General features: G+C 37.4%; 2 protein-coding genes and 1 long non-coding RNA gene across 3 annotated transcripts in view; 1 reads left to right on the top strand and 2 right to left on the bottom strand.

Moving 5' to 3' along the window:
* Positions 1-527, bottom strand: part of LOC146481224 (uncharacterized) — a 9018-nt gene extending 8491 nt beyond the window's left edge. Inside the window, exon 1 of the mRNA XM_085108852.1 lies at positions 75-527. Coding sequence (XP_084964978.1) covers positions 75-382 — 308 coding nt within the window. The 5' untranslated portion in view covers positions 383-527. The remainder of the gene's footprint in view (positions 1-74) is intronic.
* A 16-nt stretch (positions 528-543) lies between these two features.
* LOC146481222 (guanylate kinase-like) lies at positions 544-23041 on the top strand. Its single transcript, XM_085108851.1, has 9 exons — positions 544-675; positions 4443-4553; positions 7382-7423; positions 15233-15329; positions 16226-16289; positions 17625-17699; positions 18603-18687; positions 20807-20892; positions 22036-23041. Exons 1-9 carry the CDS (start codon positions 651-653, stop codon positions 22054-22056), a joined length of 606 nt encoding a protein of 201 aa, XP_084964977.1. The 5' UTR covers positions 544-650; the 3' UTR covers positions 22057-23041.
* Positions 711-11439, bottom strand: LOC146481223 (uncharacterized). The gene is made up of 4 exons (XR_014864539.1): positions 11394-11439; positions 8833-11350; positions 7363-7437; positions 711-1322 (listed from the first exon to the last, which is right to left on the bottom strand). It is a non-coding gene; the product is annotated as an uncharacterized LOC146481223 (long non-coding RNA).
* Positions 23042-23064: the final 23 nt, after the last annotated feature.

Genomic DNA, 23064 nt, shown 5'->3' with positions numbered 1-23064 from the left:
CAAAGGGAGTTGACTGTACATACATGTACAATACAGTTTGATACAGAACATACAAAAGGCAATCATGCATCTACCTTCGTTCACCTTGCTTCAGTAAGTTAGTTCTCTCTTCTGAGGTTTGCCACTTTCTGAATGCTTCATCTTTTGCCTGATCTTTAGGAGAATCGTTGTTAGCATCACTTAGAGATTTCCTACCGCTATTCACACCAGAACTTCCTAAAATCCCCTGGATATCAATATTGTTTTTTATAGCTTTTTGTTTTTTCCCTTTCACTGTTCGGGAAAGATTTCTGTGAACAAGTTGCCTTGGAATTTTCCGCAAGACTGTCACAGAAAAGCCCGTAAAGGGGACATAACTCGCACAAGGACATAAAGTCGCCATTGCCAAACGAGGATACGAAAAACGCTGCTACATCTGCATGTACAAAAGAGTTCTCTGCAGAACTTTGCATGACATTACAAGGGATTTTACATCAAGTATCGACCGACAAATCCGCTCTCATATCTCTTTGGCCAGCGGTTGGTCGCCGGGACGGTAGGTACGCTATGTATGGGGACATACCGGGCCAAAAGAGCCGGGTGCTTCTCGTATCGTCGACGAAAAGAAAGTAAATAAGGGTGGTTGGACGACAGGCTTTTGCAGTTTTCGGATGTTCAGAGCATTTGAAATGGCAGGTAATTATTAGAATATGAAAGCTTTTAAATTATTAAATTGCCATGTCTCCTTATAAAAAAATATTAAACGGAGACTGTTAGGAGGGCCGGAAAAGCGATATTACTTAAGTTAAGTCTTATTTTTTTAAACTAAGCATGCAGTTTTGTAGACGCACTCGTTAACCAAGTTGAGGCATAATTCGAAAGAAGTTTACAAATGTGTTTTTCTTAACTAACCTTTATCCCAGAAGGAAATTTGTGCTCTGTAAAATAACAGCATGCCGGTCGCATGACGCCATTCGCCGTTGGAGGATGTTTCCGGCGACATATGTAACCTTTAATATACGCAGGCAAATATTTTCTTCCCTTTAACCTCATAGATAAATTTTGCTTAGCTATTTTTAGACTTTTCACAGGACACTTCTGCTTTGTAAAAGTTTTGTTTAATAGAGTTTGATGTGTAACTCAGTCCACGTATCTGATCTCGTTCGATTCATTTGTTCGTCTGTTAATATATATCTCGTCTTTGGTCCGCCTGATCGCACTCGTGTAGTCGCTCCACGTTTATTGTGTCTTTCTCCTTTTGTATCGTCATTATGGTAAATCCAAAACGGTCTGGAAAATGTCCTGGACGCAAATCTATGTCGGCACACCGAGCAAATCTTGCCCTGGAAAAGAAGACTTATCGACAAGTGACTTTGAGACACCCGAGGGTAAACAGCATATTGTAAAGTATGCACTGGACTGGATTTGTGTAAAATTAAAACAAAAACTAACATAAAAATTAATAGTATCTTTCGACTTTTTACTCATAGATTTTATCTTTACTGCCCTCCATTTCACGCCTTGGAAATACTGATTTATGCTTCTTTCCATTCTGAAGTCAGACAGAGGCTTGCCTATTTTAGCCTTCATTGCAAAAACCAGCAAAAACAATGAAAACGGATCGCAAGGTTTAAGTGGCTACTCTGTTTGTTGTCACTCAGTTTCCAGTAGTCTTGCGCCCGGTTCATACGTCGAACTTTACATGAGCCGAACCTAATCATTTAGTTCGGCGCATGTAAAGATCAACGTATGAATCAGTTAGGATCGACAGATTTGTATTTGGGTCGACCCGCCGTTCTATTCGACTGAGCCAGTCGAATAGAATGGCAAAAGTTCGACTTCGATTCAGACGTCGAACTTCTCATGTGCCGAACCAAATGCATATGTTACGTATAAATTATATAAATTATATCTATCCCAGAGGTCTGTGCATTCCATCGACTTGGCATGTGCGCAAAGGACTTCATTCAGAACAAGATGGCGGGAAAAGAGGAATGTGCTTGTTCTTCTTGTTTCGAAACAACTGAATATACTTGTCTGAGATGCGAAAGATTAAAAAAAAAAAGAATCTATTCTTGAAGTGCACACGCACTTCAAAGGGACAGAAACTTTCCAATACAGGCTATATCAAAGGCGAAGCGTCAAGACTTATCAGAACAAAATCTTCAAAAACAACATTTGAAGAAAACAGAGGTTACCTCGATGACCTTATAAATAAAACTCTTTCAGAAGTCAACCTCCGCGAAAGAATGTCGGCACTACAAAACAAACTAAAAACCCGCAAAAACATTTTGAGGTTTGTTATGGAATATCGCCCTTCTGTGCCTAACCTAAAACAATTCAGATGAGTAAATACAGGAGCCATAATCAGGGATGGAGACCGTAAGCGTGGGGTCCACGCGTCCCCATGAGTTGTACCAAAAAAATCTATTTTTAGAAAAAATTGTCCCCCCCCCCCCCCCTTACGTCATAAACCCGCGTGAATACACGCAAATTTGCGTGGGGCTACTACCTTATATGTGACACGGTAAGCAGCTGAGAAAAAATTCACTAAAGATAGAAAAGTCCGTACATGTCCGTAGAGTGTAAGCTTTTTTCATTCATTCAACAGTAGCAACGCACGCAGTGCCACCGTTTTGGCGCCTTTTTGACTTTACTTTGAGAGTCATTTGATCAATAGGCCGCTTATTCCAACTTTCCCCATCTTTTTTCAATTGTTACCTTTTCTTTGTGAGAGTCTGATTCCTTAAATGTGGGCACTGAGGAGATATTCCCTGGCAGAATTTTAAAATTTGGACGCCATTTTGAACGGGTAGAAAAAACATTCAATTTCTCCACGCGTGATCCTGGCCGTTTACATGCGTGCCCGCACGCGCGTATGGCGCAATTTTTTTCTAAAAATAGATTTTTTGGTACAACACATGGGGACAAGCCCACAAGTCAAAATGACATCTCGTTACGGTCTCCATCCCTGATTATGGCTCCTGGTAAATGACACTTGACAGAAAATCAGCCTCTGCTAAGGGAGATCTACAAAGACCCTTCCTTACTTTCGTACAGAAAAGGGAGATCTTTGAAAGGCGTACTCGTAAGAGCAAATTAGCTTTAAAGGTCATATTCTTCCTATCTCGACCAGTAGGAGCCGTGTTTGGCCTGTCTTTATTATTTTACCAAACAATCTCTTCTATGTCAGAATTCATCTTTCCCGCCATTTTGAATCTTGTTGAGTAAAAACAACAGCTGCTGACCACGAAAATCTACTTTCTCACTTTAGCTTTAATTAAGTTCGACTTCAGTTAGGTTGGACGTCTGAATCAACTGCCGAACTTAATTATTTGGGTCGACCTTAATAGGTATTAGGTTCGGCTCATGTAAAGTTCGACATATGAACCGGGCCTTATAGATCAATTAAAGAAGGTTTTTCCATATAAGGGGTGGCCTTTATGCCCCTGCTCCATTAATATTAAATATTAATGTGATGAGTAATGACAAATTTTGTCTTTACTCATTACTAAGAATGTACGTAATAACCAAAGGTAGCTATACGTTGGATTTGAATAATTAGTATTGTTAATTAATGATGACAGGTAAATTTGTATCAAAACATTGCAATGCTAGTAATTGCAATGCTTGATGTTAGTAATTCTATTTTTATTTGTAATCAGACTAGGGTTTCAGTAAACTGCATTTGCAATTCTGTGTAAAAATGAAAATTAAGACATGGGCCTTTATCAGCCCCAGCTCTCTAATTGTCTTAATTTACTCATCACTAAGAGTGCACATAATAACCAAAAGTAGCTACTTTGGAATTGAATTACAGTCAACTCTCTCATAGCGACCACTTCTCGTAAGTAACCACCTCCCATAAGCGACCACTTCGTAAACAACCGTTTTGTTTCTCAGTTAACTACTGGTTCAAGAGCTCTCTCATAAGCGACCACCACTCAAATTTCTTTAGGGACCCTGACCACCTTTTAGGCCAGAAATTACACATATTTTTTTGTTTTCTGTTTCTGGTAAGCGACCACCCAACATAATCACATATGATCGTTAATAAAACATTACTCAGAAGTGACAAAAGTTCAATTTTTAATGACGCCACCCCAGACTGCTGACAGATAATAACAGTTTACAGACAGAATAGATGGCTTTAATTAGATCTGTAAGTAAACTGGAACTGTTACAGTGATCTATTCCAAAATGTTATACAAAGTTTCATCAGAAGAATGAATAGATGTGAAAAAATCAATTAAATTAGTTTCTTTTCGCCTAATTTTAGCTGATAAGGTAATATTTTATGTAATTAATTAATTAATTAATTAATTAATCAATCCAGTATTAAGCTTATTTTGTTGACATTTCCCGTAAACGACCACTTTGTCGTGCCCCAAGGGTGGTCGCTTACTAGAGAGTTGCCTGTAATTGACTTAAATGTTGCTGACACTGCATTTTGTTTGTTGTAGTCACAAAGGGAAGACCATTGGTTTTGTTTGGACCAAGTGGCTGTGGCAAGAGTACTTTGAAGAACCGTCTCATGAAAGAGTACCCCGAGAAGTTTGGCTTTTCTGTCTCTCGTAAATATTTTCTTATTATAATTTTTAATGGTAATAGGACTGAGTGGAGTCCAATTCAGTCTGTTTTCATATGAGTGATTAACAAAATTGGACGACCACATAGCAGGATTCTGATTTGTTTCATCACCTGTATGATAACAGACCAAGTTGGATGACACAAAGTCCTGTTACCAATTAATCATAACCGTCACAATTTCCCAGAACAAATGGCTGTAAACAAATAAACAGAGTTCTAATAAGTCATTTCGGAGAATGTAAAACAAGCGTTATATTATATTTTACAAAATCCATTGGAACAAGGACCCCCATCAAGTGCAACTGTCCTGTTATAATGCACACAATGGCATGTGCTGTTCAACTACTTAGGCATGACGTGGTAAATCATGGCTGCTGATGACCAATCAGATTCAAGAATTTTATTATAGTTTTGGTTACTTTCCGAATAATAATTGGTCAAAATAATTTGTATGATGAACTTTATTAGTGTTACATGTAGTTCTGTATTATCGGGCAGATTAGCTCTGATATGTGTTTATCTTGGATGGCTTTATATTTAAAAACATGTAATAATTATTGAAGGCTGCAGTGGAATAACGGCACAACTGATGATTGGCATTAGATTAAAATGCTCTACTTTGGTCTGCAGACTTGTTATCACATAAGAACTTTTGTCTAGCTTTAAACAGAGAACAAATATCATTTCAAACATCTCTTCAGTTGGTTCAATATTTAGGCTAGCCATACCACATCTATTTGAATAATAAGCTGCCATTTCTTGATTAATCATAACTGTAACAAAATTCTCGAATCTGATTGGTTATCAGCAGCCATGATTTGAGCATTAATAGGACAATGTACATGTCATGCCCGGTGTAATTGGACAGTATGTGTCATTTGTGTGCACTGTTAAATTAAATCAATCTCAAAACTTAACTCAACTGTTGTCCTCTATTTATTCACCAAAAAGTTAAACTGTTAGCTTTTTTTCCTCAAATTTTGTTAGAGTTATGATTAATAAATTGAAGGGGTGCGTGGAATAAGACCCTAAGTGACTTTTGATGTAAGTTCAAATTCTCCTTTTGTTTCACAAGCGAATACAAGACAACTATGAAGGAGAATCTAGCAATTTATTAGAAGTCACTTAGGGCTTTGTTCCAGGCACCCCTTCAATTGGTTACAGGACTTTGTGTCATCCATTTCTGTCTGTAATCATGCTCGTGATTAACCCTTTAAGCCCTGAGGGAAATGCCAAATTTTTCTAAATCGGTAACTATGAACCAGGAGACCACATGTGATATACCATTTGAAAGGTATTTTCTGGGGTATGCTATAAATTACACCAAAAGAAATGGAGGAGGTCACAGATTGAATTGACAAGTGCCCAAAATGAAAAAATAAAAACGTTTAAAATTTTCCTGTTCCTTGTACAGATTGGGTATGTCCCTAACCTATAGCTTAATTTACAGCTCTCAGTGCATTGGTTGTGGTCAGATATTAACCTGGCCTAAAAAGTACAGATAAAAAGTTCCAAAAGTTGCAGGGGTGGTAAATCAATTCTTGTATTGGAGGGGGGGCATGATTTATTGATATTATGCCCTCCATGTGCAGATCTTTCCAAGCTCTTTTAGTTGTGCAAATTTCACGCAAATTGACTGAATATTGTGTATGTAATTGCATCTTGTGCCATGTGGCACTATTCTCCCGCTGCACGGTCTTCCAATTTTGTTAATCACTTGTATGATTACTAGACTGAATTGGACTCCACTCATTTCTATTACCATTATTAATCGCCCCTCCCAAATAATTTTGCCCCCCTTTGGTGGAAAGTTTTGAAATAATCACCTTCCCACCCCACCCCCTCCCTCTCACCTCCTTTGAATACTGAAACCCTTCTACCTCCCTTCTTTTATGCCCTCCCTGTCAAGTTTAAAATTTACACCTTGGACAGGAAACAAGTTTTGATTTAATCATTATAACAAGCATTGTGAAGGCACATGTTTTGTGACATTTTTTCTCTGGTAATGTACACGTAACATGGATATGGATTACAGTTCTGACACAAAAGCCAGTCTGTACATGTATGCCAATAGAGCAAATTTACTGAAAATTGGATAATGCAAGGCCACATCGTCACTTGCGCCCATTTTTCCCCTAGGCCCTTCACATATGATAATGACTAATGACACTCTTCGTTTTCGAAAGTTTATCACAGGGCCCCTTTGAATTAATGGGATACCCTGCCAAGTTAAAGCTTACTTAACTAATACATTAAGGGCGGTGCCCACTAATAAAGAAGTATTTTTGTTTGGTATATGACTATGCGGGGAAAGCAGATCTTAGCAAGTGCTCTTGAAATCCAAAAAGAAAATTGGGGGTAACCATGCATTTTTTTAGAGATAATAAAGCAACAATAATTATTATCTTAAACGACAGTAAAATATACAACTGAAAACAATGTGCGGCATTTTTTCCAAATAATTTGAAGCTTTATTATCTCTGAAAAATGCATGGTTACCCCAAATTTTCATTTTGGATACCAAGAGCACTTGCTAAGCTCTGCTTTCTCTGCATAGTTTTAACCCACACAAAAATTTCCCTGTATAAGTAGGTGCCACCCTCAAGAAACCCCAGTATCTTGAGATGCGCAAAACATATGCGTGGTAACAAAAGTTGGCACCCTCCTTAACTTGTAAATCTAATCAAAGGTCCTCCAGATAATCAATTATTTGGTTTGTTTTTCTTATACATCAATCCATCACTTGCAATGTTATCTTTAGCTAGTGGTTTTTAAATAAATTCATGATAATACCTTCATTTGTCGTCTGCAGATACAACACGAGATCCACGGCCGGGTGAAACAAATGGAAAGGGTAAATTACAGCATCTGTAATATAATAATTATGATTTCTCAGTTACCCTCCAGTAACAGCATATTGTTGTGCATGCTTTATAATTTTTTTATAATTTATCTATTGTAAGTGTCTAGCTACATGCAAGTTATCTAAGTTAGTGTTCTGCATTGTTCTGATGTATATAATTTCCCAGACTGATAGTTGATCCCCCACATGTGTGTTCGTAATAAGCATCACTCCAAAAAAAAACCCTCCCCACTCATACCGCAACCTCATCGAAGCATGATTTGTGCTGTCTCAAAGGATTACATTTGAATGTAAATCTTTCCTATCTCTGTGATTTTGGAAGTGATGACTGCTTACAGATTGGCTTCATAGACAATATGAAATTCACAGCTCAAAATACAAGTGTAGTTCTTCACGCATCATCTTATTATTCTGTAATGATTTAAGTTGTTTGTTTGTCATTTCTCCTGATTTGCACACGTCAAGAGCTTTTTCCAAAGACAGATCTTTCTCTCTGAGCAATCTAGCTTCTGCACTCTTATCTTGTATTCCAATGACTAACTTATCACCAGTTTCTTCAGGCATTTGAATAGAAGAACAATTCTTGTAGTAAGAATAAAGAATAGAAGAACAATTCCCCCGAAGAACCTGTTGACTGCTATGTCAATAGATTGAGAAGGCTTAATAAATCATCCAATTACTAAAAACGTACCCATACAAGTACCACATTTCTCTTTGGGAGAAAATACTTATTTTAATTAAAATACTCTTCCAGTGCATCTAGGCTGGGGTATTTGCACCTTCCTCGGTGCCAAAATTTAGGTCATTTAAGGAATAACTTATTTGAAAGCGTTCTCTCCTAGTTAGTTCGGCTGCCCGTAAAAATAAAACATACCGTATCGCGACAAGGGTGGAAAATTCGATTTCTTTCATATTTTAATGTTAGATAGGCTAGGATATAACTAAAATCACTGTGTAGTTTTTTCGCTGAAAAATCCATCTATTTCGAAGAAAAATGCAAATAACGAAAATCCGTCAAAATCGCCATTTGAGACGCTAAATTATTACACGGGTTTGAGAGCCTCGCGTGCAAAACAAATCATTCTACCACTTAAACACTTAAAACACTCAAATCATTTTTTACAATCTCTAAATATCTGTTGAAATGATTTTGGGAAATATTGCGTTGTTCTGTGTATACTAAATAATTTAATTTCGAAGGCACACAATTCACTGCATTAAAGTACGTCCGTTTTAAAGAGGTAGGCTCGGTGTGAACTGTCCGTAATAGAGAGGCGTCCGTACCGGTAAGCTTTGAAGTTGCGGATCAGACATAACTTGAAGTGCACATAAAGTGCACTTGTCTTAACCCATGTTAGGTTAAGTAAGCACATAAAAAAAACATTTCGAAACGTTCTAACCTTATAATATGCTGTAAAAGACAGGTCCAAAGGCCATTTTAGCACGATTCTCTGGTCGCTCGTCGCATAAAGTTTGAGCTCTGTCCCCCGTCCGATGTACACCGCGAAAAACTGTTGACCTACATTCAGTGCTCGAATACAAATCTTTGATCAACTTTCGGCGCATTTCATCAATACTGCATCTTCTTCGACGGCCAAGTTATTTGTGAAGTATTGCTTAGTTTACATCGTACGAAAATATTACATCTGATCACTGCCACGCTAGGATGCAGTGCCCTATTGAAAAACTACATTATGTGACATCGGCCATCGCTAAAAACAACTTTTCTATCTTATCTTATCTTTTCTTATCTTATCTAATGCTTTTATGCATTGCAGGCAGCCGTTTGTTCGTCACGCAATACAACAACAACAATTTATTCGATATTCCCACATGAGTACATGGTATTACCTGTAATAAAATAGAGCTAATAATATAGTATAATCTCTATACAAAAGGGTCTCTCACTAAAAAAATAATTAAAGTCTGTCTATAATCCATACATGAATAGGCAGCTGTAAGTCTAATCAACATTGTTAAAAGGAAAATAATTTTAGAATTATCGTCAAGAACATTGAAATCGGGATATTTTCTTATTTATTTCTTATTATGTCTTTGAAGTACTTTGAACGTAAATTATCTGAGAAATAAACGAGTTGTTCTATCCGTTAATGCGTTTAGGTCTGATTTTTTACAGCCGGAGGTCATTAACTTTTTGCACAAGGCTCATCTGATTTTTGTCTGCCATAATTCTGTTGATATTTGTAAGCATTGGTTTGCAATACTGTTTTCTAGTTGGTTTTCTAAGTGTATCCAAAACTATTTAATAACATTTAGGTCAGTTAGTTCTTTTTAGTGGCAATCGACCGAGTTCATTTCTACAGGCTACGTTTGTTTACACCAGGAACTTGTTTACAAAAATAAATGCAATGTCATGGACATTTAAGTGGGGGGGGGGGGGGGGGAGGGTGGAAATGCAAAAATGCTTGTTTACTGATGGTATAGTGATACCTTTAGTTACATTCCTTTCTTTTGCTAAAATCCAGGTATTATATTTATTCGCAAATTCGATTGCGCTTGCGGGCTGGGTTTGTTATAGCCTACGTGTAGCGGTGTAGCCGGCTACACGTAGGCTAGGTTTGTTAGAAGCATTGGCCGGGGGGGGGGGGGGGAATTAGATTTAACAAAACAATAATATCAATACTTAGTGATGAAGATCACTACATCCTTTACCTAGCTCTTTTTATCTTTTAATACAATAGATCCTAGTATGAAACCAAAAATATCTTGCATTGCAGGCTAGGTATCTGTTTGTTCCAGTTTTGTTCATTATACTATGTCTGGAACAGCGTGCCATCAAAGTCGTGTCCGATAGCCCGGGGCTAGTGGATTTTGCGATATTCTGACCATAACTTGCGTGACGGGCAAGTGAAGTTTTTTGGGGAATTAAAATTAAAAAATTACTGTAAGGCATACTTTTTTTAACTTCCAGCCTTCCAGGTAGATTTGGGTGAACCGAAAGCTGTTTTTCAAGCTGATCTCACAAAGGGAAATCTGTTGAAAAAAGTATCGCATTACATTTCATGCCCGACATAAACATGATAAATGCGTGAAATTTTTCCTTTGGGGTTCAGCCCACGCAATCTTCAAGTAAAAATAATTTGAAATATGACTAACTCTTGCTAAATAAGAATTATTTCAATGAAAGCTAGTTGTCTGTATTATGCTTCATTATTCAATGAACGTACCAAAATTAAAATCCTGTACATACTGCGTTCATGGGTTTTGCATTGTCACGTGCATTTCAAATAAGTATCAAACAGTTGATGAAAATTTATCGAGCGCGTCCTTTCGCTTTCCCATAAATTATCAGATGTAAATTGCGAAAATGAAACATTTTTTTCCCTTTGAAATCTTTATCAAAGCTGACAAGATCTAAAAATGTTCCTTCGCCAGAAATTTGCATAATTTTGTTTACGACAGCGCTGATGCGTGACATGGCACTTGCCGCTTTCGCGTGAAAGCTGGAGTTTGCCTTTTGGTCGAGGGTCGTGGGTAACTAGTCGAGGGTAAATCGTCGAGGGTCAAAAAATGATTCAAAATTATTTTCAAATTAGTTCTGAACTTCGTCAACTCAAAAGTTCACAGGCTCGTGTTTACTCGAGTTTCCGGTGCCTGTTTTTGCCGCATTTGGGTCATATCTTTAATTTGTTTGTCAAAAACTTTTGCATTCCCACGGACTCTCCGGCGTGCTGAGCATCAGAATCTGGCCCTTACGGTTAAATTATTTTTTTCCGGACCGCGAATTCGAATTATAGCAGAAGATAACGCGAACGCTGAAGAGTTGGAGCTGAACTTTGGTACGAAAAAACCAGTCGACAAGTGTCAGCGTAAGATAAAATACCTGCTGGATAAGTACAAGGATGCTAAACAGTGGAATCGAAACTAAAGTGGCGGTCATATTAGAAAATCGGTCTTCTACGACAAAATCGATCGAGTCCTCGACGTCTCTGTTGTCTACACTAGTGTTCACTCGCAAGCAAGGTCACTTGATTGCGAAGAATTAGTATTTCTGCCTCAATTTGGGCTTGATTTAAAAGCAAAATACAAGCAATAACGATCAGGACTTGAACGTGTTCCATCATTGTTTTGGCGCGGAACAGAATAAATTAGAACGAAATATAACATACATCACCGCTATTTACAGTTGTTGACATAACTGACAGATTGTAGACTACAAATAGTGTTCAGTGCGGATAAAAACTTTCAGACATAAAATTGTCACGACAAAATTTTTTGTTCAAATTGTTCGAAGACAAATCCGAATTTGTCTGCTAGTGCGGATAGGCCCTAATCTTTTCATAAGCGAGTGAATCGTTAGACAAAAAAAAAACTGGGTTTCTGCTCTGAATAAACAATATTGTTTTAAAACTTGAGTGTTCCCGGAGTATCCAATCGATGGAAACCGATCATTGGAAATTCAATCGATCAATGAATATCAATCGATAAAATTAGTTAATTGGTATCGATTGGCATTGGCCAATCGATGACCAATCGATAACCACACAAAAACCGTTGATCGATTGGCTCAGCAACCTCGAACAGACGTCATGCATGCTACCTGTCCGATCATCTGCCATTTTTAGGAAGCCCTGGGGACGAAATTGTTAGCGAATTTACATGAAGCGCTAGCGTAGGTGCGGTTTTACGTAATTTAAAATTTATTTTATTCTTTTATGTAGGTATATATACAGGTCACTTATGTTGTATTGTAAAACTCCCTGACAAAGTGTGCGTTAGTCACACGAAACGCGTAGGAGAAAATAAAGCGTTTTACAACTGTAAGAGTTTGCAGACGTGCTGCTGATCACTAGTTTTATCTAAAAAAATATATAAAAAAATAAAGATTGGCCCATGGAACAAACTTTAAATTTGTCAAAAAAAAAACAAAAAACACACGGATTCCTGTGGATGGTGCATTAACGTTTTAAAAAGAGAAAGAAGAGAGTATTGAGTATTCAGTATTAAAATGTGTTTACAATTACTGCGTACAAACTTTTGTTTTTTATGCATCGATTCCGGTTCCATCAGTCCGGCAACCAATCGATGCCAATTGATACCAATTTATCTATCGATTGGTATTGACAATCGATACCAATCGATAACCACACGAATCTTCGGCATCGATTGGTCATCGATTATCAATATCAATCGATTAATTGATATCGATTGGTATCGATTGATATCGATTGTCATCGATTATCGATTCCATCGATTGGATACTCCGGGAGTGTTACAACAATATCATGCGTAACAGCATCTTCAGCGTTCGCGTTATCTTCTGCTATAATTCGAATTCGCGGTCCGGAAAAAAATAATTTAACCGTAAAAATAGAAAGGGCCACCAGATTCTGATGCTCAGCACGCCGGAGAGTCCGTGGGAATGTAAAAGTTTTTGACAAACCCAAATGTGGCAAAAACAGGCACCGGAAACTCGAGTAAACACGAGCCTGCGAACTTTTGAGTTGACGAAGTTCAGAAATAATTTGAAAATAATTTTGAATAATTTTTCGACCCTCGACCATTTACCCTTGACTCTTGACAATTTACCCTCGACCCTCGACCAAAAGGCAAACTCGAAAGCTGACGGCCAACGAAGTTTTATTTTTTAGCAAACTAATCGACTTGATGTAATACTTTTGTATGAGAAGCAAAAATATGATGTCAAGTTTTCATGTATGCAAAAAGTTTTGATTAGCCTTGAACTTTCAGTTAATAAGAGTGTAGGGTCCCTCGCAGACACTCTTTTGGCCCGTCACGAAAGATTGCTATAAATATTAGTGGAGTGCTCCTTTTAGCTGAAGCGATTTTCTGGCGGGAAATATTTTTTGGCGGCAAAATGCACGATCAAGTTCTGACTGCGCTGTTAATTGCCAGCTCCTTTCCTCGTTGTTGCGTTAGCAAGTCTAGTGGGAATTTGTTAAGTTTCGTTACTTCATCATTTAATTAATACCAGTTGACATTCATAATAAAAGAAAGACAAAAGGCATTCACGACCAAAGATTAACAGTGAATCATTGTGCCAATGCGTTAAGTTTCTTACCAGGCCAACTGATAGTACAGTTCACACCTGCAATGCAAGATAGACGGTAAGCAGTCTGACATTTTTAGGCGGGATGCCCTCAGGGCAGCCCGTGTCTAAATGTCGGTGGCGTTTCTTTTTCATCGTAGTCACAATCAGAATCCAATGTCTTGGTGTATGTCAGGAGGGAGCGGACGGGAGTCATACTTCTACTATTGTGACGTTATATACTCGTGATCCCTGGGCTGGAACTGAGAAAGCTTCTTTAGCGGCCATATTGTTTTAATGTTTCAGATTCAAATTTGCTCATGTTTGCAGAAAGAAAATTTTAAACTTTTTTGAAGTGGTAAATCGAAAGGATAAGTTCTAAGAAGTACTCAACAGTTTAAATGATGGAAAATGGCCAGCGGCAAAGAAATTGACTGGCCAGATTGTGTTTTGCAAGCGGAAAGGAAAGGTCAAGCTTAAGCTTAAAACATTACCAGTGCTGCAGACTTTGTCGAACTGGTGCCTTAACATTACTGATTTTCAATTTCTACTTAAAGTTTTTGTGTTAATTTAGGAAAGCTTTTTGTCTGTTTGTCTTTTTGTCTTCAACAATAATATTGTCTTCTGTACTGTCTTCTGAGTCAGATATGTAATCTGCCCCACGTCATGACGTTTTCCAAAAGCAATTTCTGGTATGATCTCGGATAATGTAATGCAAACGATAAATAGGAAATAATTTATAAATAGCTCTGAATAGCGCATAAGTCAGATATGTATCTGCCCCTGATATAATGTTTTCAGAAAGAAATTTCTGGTATGATCTCAAGTACTGTAATGCAATATCTCAATAATTTATTGTGAAGGGAGGATAGCTTTAAAAATCTGCAAAGCATATAATGGAAATCAATCAGGCAACATTACGCGTGAATGCCAATACAGACATCTTGTTTTCTCATAATTCTAGCACGGCAGCATTCAGATATAATATGTACTTTTGTGCACTGTTAAAACCAAGCAATACTTCACAAATTACTAAGCCATCAAAGAAGATGCAGTATTGATGAAATGCGCCAAAAGTTGATCAAAGATTTGTATTCGACCACTGAATATGTTAATAGTTTTTCCGCGGTGTACATTGGACATTAAACAGAGCTCAAACTTTATGTGACGAGCGACCAGAGAATCGTGCTAAAATGGCCTTTGGACCTGTCTTTTACAGCATATTTAATGAAGTTAGAACATTTCAAAATGTTTTTCGATGTCAGCTTATTTTGCATGGACTAAAATTTATGTCGGACCTGCTACTTCAAAGTTTACTGCGGAGCCCCCAGTCAAATATTTGCATTTTTTATGGACTTTGTAAAGCTCTCACGTCGCTCTTAATCATTTCCCCCCCAAATTTTTTTACAGGAATGTATAGACCATCATTCTAACATTCAACCACCAGAAGCTTAATCAATATGAAGGTTTCGCACATGATGAAAATTATTTTTATTCACAATTAAAGTACTTTTACTACAGTGAATTGTATGCCTTCGAAATTAAATTATTTTGTACACACAGAATAACGCAATATTTCTCAAAATCATTCCAACATGTATTAAGAGATTGTAAAAAAAACATTTGAGTGTTTTAAAGGCGGTAGAAATAAGAATGATTTGTTTTTGCATGTGAGGCTCTCAAACCCGTATAATAATTTAGCACACCAAACGACAATTTTAACAGATTTTCATCATAATGTTCATACAGTACTAATAAATGTTTCTTTTGTTTTCTTTTTCTTTTGTTAGAGTATTTCTTTACCAATCGTGAAGCAATGCAGAAAAGCATTGGCGCTGGTGAATTTATTGAATCAGCAGTTTACAATCAGAATTTGTATGGAACAAGGTGAGTATACATGCATGTACCTGTCATGGATAAAAATGTCAGTGGGCTTCCCCTCTCTATTTAGTATGATCAATGCCTACTTTTGTATACTGCACATACCTTTTGTGCATCTCGAAATACTCGGGTTTCCCATGGGTGGTGCCTACTAATACAGGGATATTTTTGTGCAGTTTAAAACTATGCGGAGAAAGCAGAACTTAGTAAGTGCTCTTGGTATTCAAAAAGAAAATTGGGGGTTAAACCATGCATTAACATTTTTTCAGAGATAGTAAGCTTCAAACGCCATACGCCAAACGCCATACGCCATACTGTACATTGCTTTGTATTTTATAACTACTTTTTTGAATTATTGTTGCTTTAATTAATTATCTCTGTCAGAAAAATGTGTGGTTACCCCCAATTTTCTTTTTAATTTCAATAGCCCTTGTTTAATTCTCCCTTTCCCTCATAGTCATAAACCATGCCAAAATACTTATGTAGGCACCATCCTTAAGTTCCTGATGTGCATTTTTTAAAAGTCACAAAAACATTTGGCCAAAAAAAAATTGCATGCACAATATTCATTGATTAAAATTTACCAGAATTTGTCACATGCTTACACTCACGCTATTCACACCCTAAGATTTGGAAGAGATTTGAGGAAGCATCTATTTGAATATTTCAAGTGGGCACATTTCATTAAACATTTAATTTAGGGTAATTTTGACTCTAGTGTGTGAATATCATTAGTTGAGACAATTTATGACAGTTTCATGAAGTCTCAACCAGTGTTCTGGTGTTCTGTGTTCCTGGTTTTAGTACAAGCCACTTTCACTCATTATTTTAAGTTAAAATGTTACATGATTGCTATGCATTTACTTTAATATTATGTTTTTCTTCTTAATTGTGTCTTGCAGTAAAAAAGCCGTGCAAGATGTCTTGAATGCAGGCAGAGTTTGTCTACTTGACATTGACATGCAGGTCGGTACATGTATTAAACTTTAGATAGTGAGTTATTACAATGTGTTGTATGTATAATAATTACAATGCGTTGTATGTATACAACAGACAGAGGATGCTTTAAGGCACATGGGCTACCTTGCAGTAGTTAACACTCTGTGGCAGGGCGACCCTAAAAAGCCGGAACAGCAGAATGGCAGAAAATCACCTCAAATCCTAAAACACGGAACGGGTTAGGGTTAGGGTTAGGGTTTAGGGTTATAGTTTATTTGGGGGTGATTTTCCACTAGCTGTTTCGTTTTTTTTGAATCTGGGGTGATTTTCTGCCATTCCGCCATTCCACCGTTCCTGCTTTTAGGGTCGCCGTCTGTGGCATCATACATACTGAGTCACACTAATTATCCACAAAAGTTTGACAAGTTTCTTGTTTCTGTTCACTGGTTCTGTATAAATATATGCAAGCAAATTTCAGATTTGTGATATTTTCTTTGACTAAAAAAACCTCAGGTTGGTATGTCATTTTTTTTAGCAAAGTCACATAATATCATGTGTGAGCAAATTAAAAGACCATTGTCTAAATACCGAATACCCAACTATGACACACAGCATATACCCTTAGTACCTGACTGACCCTGAAAACTTCCTTCAAACCTAGTATTAAGCAAAGATATGGAAATGTAACACTTGCCTCACGACTGAAAGTAAACATTCTTAAGTCATTTCCAAACAAAAAATCAAGTACGGATTTTTTAACTTAAAGTTGGCAGCAAACAACCTTCTCCCCAGGGTCTTATTGCAATAAATTATTTAAACTGACAGACACTTTGCCATACTTTTTCCAGGATCAAATATGGCATCCATCTGGCAGCCATATTTGATCCTGGAAAAAGTGAAAAATCAAGTGCAAAACTTTTTGCAGCCTGAATCCTTTTTGCAGACTTTCCAACAGCTTCTCTTAGGAATCATTGCACAGATGTAGCAATTGTAAACAATAATTTTACTGTCGGTTAGCATTGTATTTGTTATTAAAATTTATCTGAATGAGTGCATGAATGAAAGTCTAGAGAAGGGAATCCTTTTCGATGTGCTTATAAATTGGCTTGAAAGACAATTGCCTCTCCTTGTGGGAGGCAATTTTCATGTGCACTTCCTTGGTAAATGCTAGCTTTACTATCTCTAAGAAAAATTGAATAAGAGACTGCTCATAGTTTAACTTTTGTTCTTCACCATCATATGAGTTCCTCAAAATATACTCAATTTTGGTCTTCTGAAATTTTGCACTTCTTCACTGTATATGTCTGCAAGTACAAGTACATGTATAAGTAGATTTTGATGTTTTTGTTTGTTTCTCCACAGGGAGTTGTTAGTTTGAAGAAAACAGACCTAGATTGTTATTATATTTTTGTGAATGCACCTTCATTTGAGGAACTGGTTAGTGATAATTATTATTTCTTTTTGATGGTGAAGATAACATTTGTTGGTGGGGCTTCAATATATCTTGAGGCATTTTGGTGGAAGTCTTGAAAAGACAGTTTAGACAGTGTAAAACCATGTTCAAAGCCATTTCCAAGTTTGCCAACAATCATATCTAAACATTGTCTACTGCCGACGGTAACAAGAAGACTTGCATCCCAGACAAGAAAACCATTTATCTAGTACTTAAAATAAACCACTTATAAACAGATTTGGAGGCCCACTGATTGCCTTAAACCAGGGCTTAAGTTAGAGTCTGTTTAAATAACTGGCCCTTAGAGTTCCTGAGGAGGGGGGGGGGAGGGAGGTGGGTAGGACATTTTTTTGGTTTTGTTTAATTTTCTCCAGCCCACCTTTAATGAATGGTCCTAAAAATTCAACATACCGTATTTATTCCATTAACCGCCTACCTTCAAATAAGAGACCAGTCCTTGAATAAGCCTCCACTCTCATGGGCCCAATTAATTTAAGCGCCCAGGGCGGTTAATTGAATAAATATGGTAAGACATTTATGCCCTGAGCCTTCAAATGGTTATTTGGGAAGAAGGTTGGTTGCTTGGGAACTCAGCCAGTAGGTTTTACAGTTTAGAGCATAACACAATAAACAATGGTCCTTCGATCAACTGTATGGTGAAGCCACCTAAAAAGTAAAGTTTGATTTTCTGCTAAATCTTGCTTTACTAGTAGCAGTTTATGGCATGATTTGGCATGAAGAGGATAGGTATATGTAAGTATATTAGCTTAGTGAATTGGCAACATCCCTGCCTCAAATAAAGAGGTAGGTAGACATAATATACACAACCTGTGATGGTGTAATTAAGATGTATAATTATATGTTTTTTTTTAATATTATATTTTCAGGAAAAACGTCTTCGTGCTCGTGGCACTGAAACAGAAGACTCGCTGTCAAGGAGATTAGATACAGCAGAGAAAGAACTTGCATATGGTATGTTGCTGCTGAAACAACTCCACAATATAATAACAATTATCATTTAAAATTTTGAAATTTAAATTTATAATTACAATTTTAACAGCTTTCACATAAATGTTGTAGTTTTTCTAAAATGCCTATAATTTCACAAATAAATAATATTACTGCTTATATTTTGTCCATTCATTTGTCTCAATGTCTGCTTGTGCTGTTCCAGAAAATATCCATATTCCCCCTACAGAAGGCTTTTTGTTTTGCACCCCCTGTCCCCACAGGAATTGCCACTTTAGCTTCATACTTTGCTTCTAAAATTTTGACTTTTAAGACCCCCCTCCCCCTAGGAATTTTTGATGACCTTCCATGGGGTGGGTATGGATTTGATCTGGCCCCACTTCAGCCCAGGTCAAATTGCCCATATTTATACAACTTAAATTCCTAAATTGAAGGAAAAAAGTATTTTTTTGATGGAATTGTTTTTTTACTCCCCTTCCTGACAAAATTGCATATTATCAAGGAGATCATGTTCAAGAACAGCAGATAGTTTTGAAACACAGTATGTAAAGGCTTAATATGTAGCTGTAATATGTAACAATCCATGGAAAAGATCATGTACCTTGCCAGGAAATTAACTCAAGATGTTTGAATTTTCCTTGGTCTTCTTGTGATAGACATACAGAGATGCTGAAAATTTGTTATGTTGTACAGAAAATGTATGCTGTCTCGACATGAGAACCGGTTATTCATCAGAAACCTTATTAATAACCTATGATAACAATTAAGTGCTAACAGCTTTAACTTAACTAAGACCTAGCAAAACAAATCACACAACAAACGTGCTTTATGTGGTCATCAACATGTAAACATTAAACAACATCACTTTCAACAACTTTTTATTCTTTGACTTATACGTGGTACATTGATACGTTGGACTGGACCGCAAACAGCCAGGCTAATTTGGGCGGGCCAGTGAAAGAAATAAGGGAAATGAGAAATAAAGTACAGGGAAAAGAAGAACAAGGGGAACTTGCGAATTGTTGCTTACATACTAATGTAACTTACTGCTACATTCATACTATTGTAATGATTTGAGATATATTGATACAGGAGATTTCTTCCTTTACAACATATATGCCATTAACGTCTTTTCAGTAGCCACCTGCATGGACATTATACATGGCTTACTTTGTAAATCATTGAACTGGCATCACTCTGGCTGCTTGATGTCGTTGTTTAGTTGATAACTTTCTACATAGCGGTTTTGAATTGTACAGCATTTTACTTTTAGTGCTGAAATGCTTTTTCTTGCCATTCTGTATATGCATGCACTGAAGATTTTTTGATAGAACGTAACTAGCACTACCAAAGGTAACAAAAGCCCTCCATGTCTTGCACACAATTCTGACATTCATACTTATAGATGTATCAATAACAATTAAGAACCTCTGCTCATTAGAGTACATTTATCTGGGCTACTTACTGATCATGCACATGTACAGTCTACCAAACCCAGTTCACCATGCACAGGACTGTATTTGTCTGATTTTTGCACAACATTCAAGATGATGAGAGAAATGTGATGGTATATTTCCAGCCTGGTGAATGAATGAGAATGATGATTATTCAAGAAAGTGACGCAGGCATACTCGGAAAAAAGAAATCCGAGTGCTCCTATCAGGAGTCGAACCTAAGACCTTCCGATTACTAGTTCGGATGCCCTACCACTGAGCTACAGGAGACTCGTGGGTGCTCATTCATTCACCAGGCTGAAAATATACCATCACATTTCTCTCATATACCACACGTTCGACATTCAAATCCTAGCAGTATGCAGGATGTTTGTCCCATGAACCTAGTTTAATGACCTTAGCACCCACGAGTCTCCTGTAGCTCAGTGGTAGAGCATCCGAACTAGTAATCGGAAGGTCTTAGGTTCGACTCCTGATAGGAGCACTCGGATTTCTTTTTTCCGAGTATGCCTGCGTCACTTTCTTGAATAATCATCATTCTCATTCAAGATGATGTTTTGAAATTGATAGGGGCAGTCTTAAAGTTCCTCACTTTAGGGTATCTTAAAACATTCTGTTCACTTAAGAAGTGGAATTAATGGCCTGTGCTCCTTTTTTATTCTTCTCAGCCCAGGAGCCTGGTAATGTTCATAAAACAATTATTAATGATGATCTTGAAAAAGCTTACAAGGAGTTCAAGGACACCATCAGTAAGGTAACATTGAAGTGAATGAATCTTTGATTTGTTAGTAGTCACACCGGTTGCAGCATTGGTGTCAAGACATTGGTAATGCAATGTATTTCAGTAACAAGGGAGGTACTAGTAAAGTATGTTTAAATGCCCACCACCAGTTTGAGTTTGCATAAGCAGTCTTCTGGCCCAGCTACTACCTAACAACAACCACAACAATCATCATCATCATCATCATCATCATCATCATCATTATCATCATTGCCATCATCATCATTATTATTCAGTTAGCTTTCAGTTATGTTAGGAGTAGCAACCGTCAATAGGCCATTTTCATGACAGTGTCATTTTACTACAACTACCAGAATTCATTTCGTTTTCCTTTTCAAATTCAAATTTTGTAATCCCAGTGAAGAGCAAAGAACAATAGCTCTAATTAGCATGAGAAAACAAAAACCAGAAGGATTCTTGTAGTTGTAGTAAAATGACGCCATAGTGAAAAAATATCCTAGTAACGTCAAAAGAGGAAGGCTTCATCCAAAGGAGACCTGGGAATTATTCCAAATCATGAACTGTGGAGTTGGTTCTAGCAGTTTACTCAGTTTTCAACAGTAATGTACTTGTCAATTGAAACCCCAAGCCCGCAACCCTGGGAAAAAGTGGAGATTGTGCTTGAGGGTTTTCTAAATGTTAGATAACACCCGTTACCCTGCCCTACTTGGAACGTTCTGTGGGCAAATGACGTCAACCTAAACCCCAGCCTCGGGGTTGTTCTTGTTTCTTTTCTTCACGTTGGACAATAGTCTTGCAAAGTATTTTGTCACCTCCCAGGGGAACAGGGATGGTGCAGTGGTGAGAGCACTCGCCTCCCAACAATGTGGCGCAGGTTCGATTCTAGGACTCGGCGTCATGTGGGTTGAGTTTGTTGTTGGTTCTCGTGCTCCGAGAGGTTTTTCTCATCCGGGTACTCCGGTTTTGCCCTCCTAAAAAAAACCAGCATTATTACAAGATTATTCAAATTCGATCTGGAGAGTGTTCCCATACTGGAAAGCGCATTTGATCTTTTACAAAGTTCTCTGTTTATGCCCCCAGTTGGCGTACAGAGATTTTTTAGGATGGAGGTGACAGTTTTTAGCATGAACTTTTATTTTTTTTTCTACTTTACAGAATCTCATTTCCCTCTCCTAGCTGTGAAGTTGTTACGTCAAAAATGGGTGTTGGCTGCAAACAACTATCATCAGACATAATTCAAAACTTATGCGAGACAAGACTCGAAACTTAAAACTTATGCGAGACAACTTCAAGATTGATTGGAATTCTGTCCGTAACTAAGCCCCGCACGTGCAAAGCAGTTACCATGTGTGTAGTGAACCAACCCCAGTCTGATAGACCTTCATCACTCGGCGGGCATTTTGAGTCTCTGGAGAATAAAAGCTTTTGTTTTTGCACGGCAACCCTCGCCTAGACGCGAATTCAGTGCGAGGCTTGCCGTGCAAAAACAAAGTTTTTTATTCTCCTGAGACGCAACGTGGCCACCAAATGATAAAGGTCTATTGAAAGGACGGATTGAAAGAAGGGTGTACACATTATCCGTCAGTGTATGATGACGGATAGAACTCTAATCAACATTTAACTTACTTTGTGAATTGTATTTGGTCAGCACACTTGAGAGCTCTTGAGAGATCAAGATCACAGCTCAATGAACCCGTGCAAAAAATAACGTCAACTCCACATTTATATAACAGTGATTTATTAAATAATAGCGATAGCAATAAGACCCCCAAGAGGGGCTTTTTAGGAAATGATATCAGAAGCAGAGTAATATAACGCAAATATTGCAAATGAGCATTAATTTAAACAACAAAGTAGTACTGTAAAATATTAAAAAGTTCAAACCTCGGTAATGCAAATTGCTTGCGACAAAACTAGTAGTATTACTGATGGAATTGTTGTAAACCAATTAGCAAACGTGTTTTGCTAAGCTCCACCCAGCCGTAGACACGATCTGATCCAGTGGGACTCGACTCTGATTTACGTTGGACTTAGATACAACAAAGAGACTTAACAAATCAGCATTTATACTTGATTTGCTCATTGCAACTTTTATCTATCTCTGTAGATCATACTTGTAGAAACAGGCTTAAATAACAAATAAAGAGCTATTTATTATCAACACGTAATTCATTTGTATGAGCT

Source organism: Pavona decussata, unplaced genomic scaffold (genome assembly GCF_977016875.1).
Source record: "Pavona decussata unplaced genomic scaffold, jaPavDecu1.1 SCAFFOLD_51, whole genome shotgun sequence".
Lineage (NCBI taxonomy): Eukaryota > Metazoa > Cnidaria > Anthozoa > Scleractinia > Agariciidae > Pavona > Pavona decussata.
The sequence above is the reverse complement of the archived record's forward strand: the minus strand, read 5'-3'. Positions and strand labels throughout refer to the sequence as shown.

Excerpts from the sequence above, each read along its gene's own strand:
- LOC146481222 (XM_085108851.1), top strand. The coding sequence starts at position 651 with ATGTTCAGAGCATTTGAAATGGCAG. Across the intron at positions 16,290-17,624 it reads TACTTGACATTGACATGCAG|GGAGTTGTTAGTTTGAAGAA; the intron begins GTCGGTACATGT and ends GTTTCTCCACAG. Across the intron at positions 20,893-22,035 it reads TCAAGGACACCATCAGTAAG|AATCTCATTTCCCTCTCCTA; the intron begins GTAACATTGAAG and ends TCTACTTTACAG.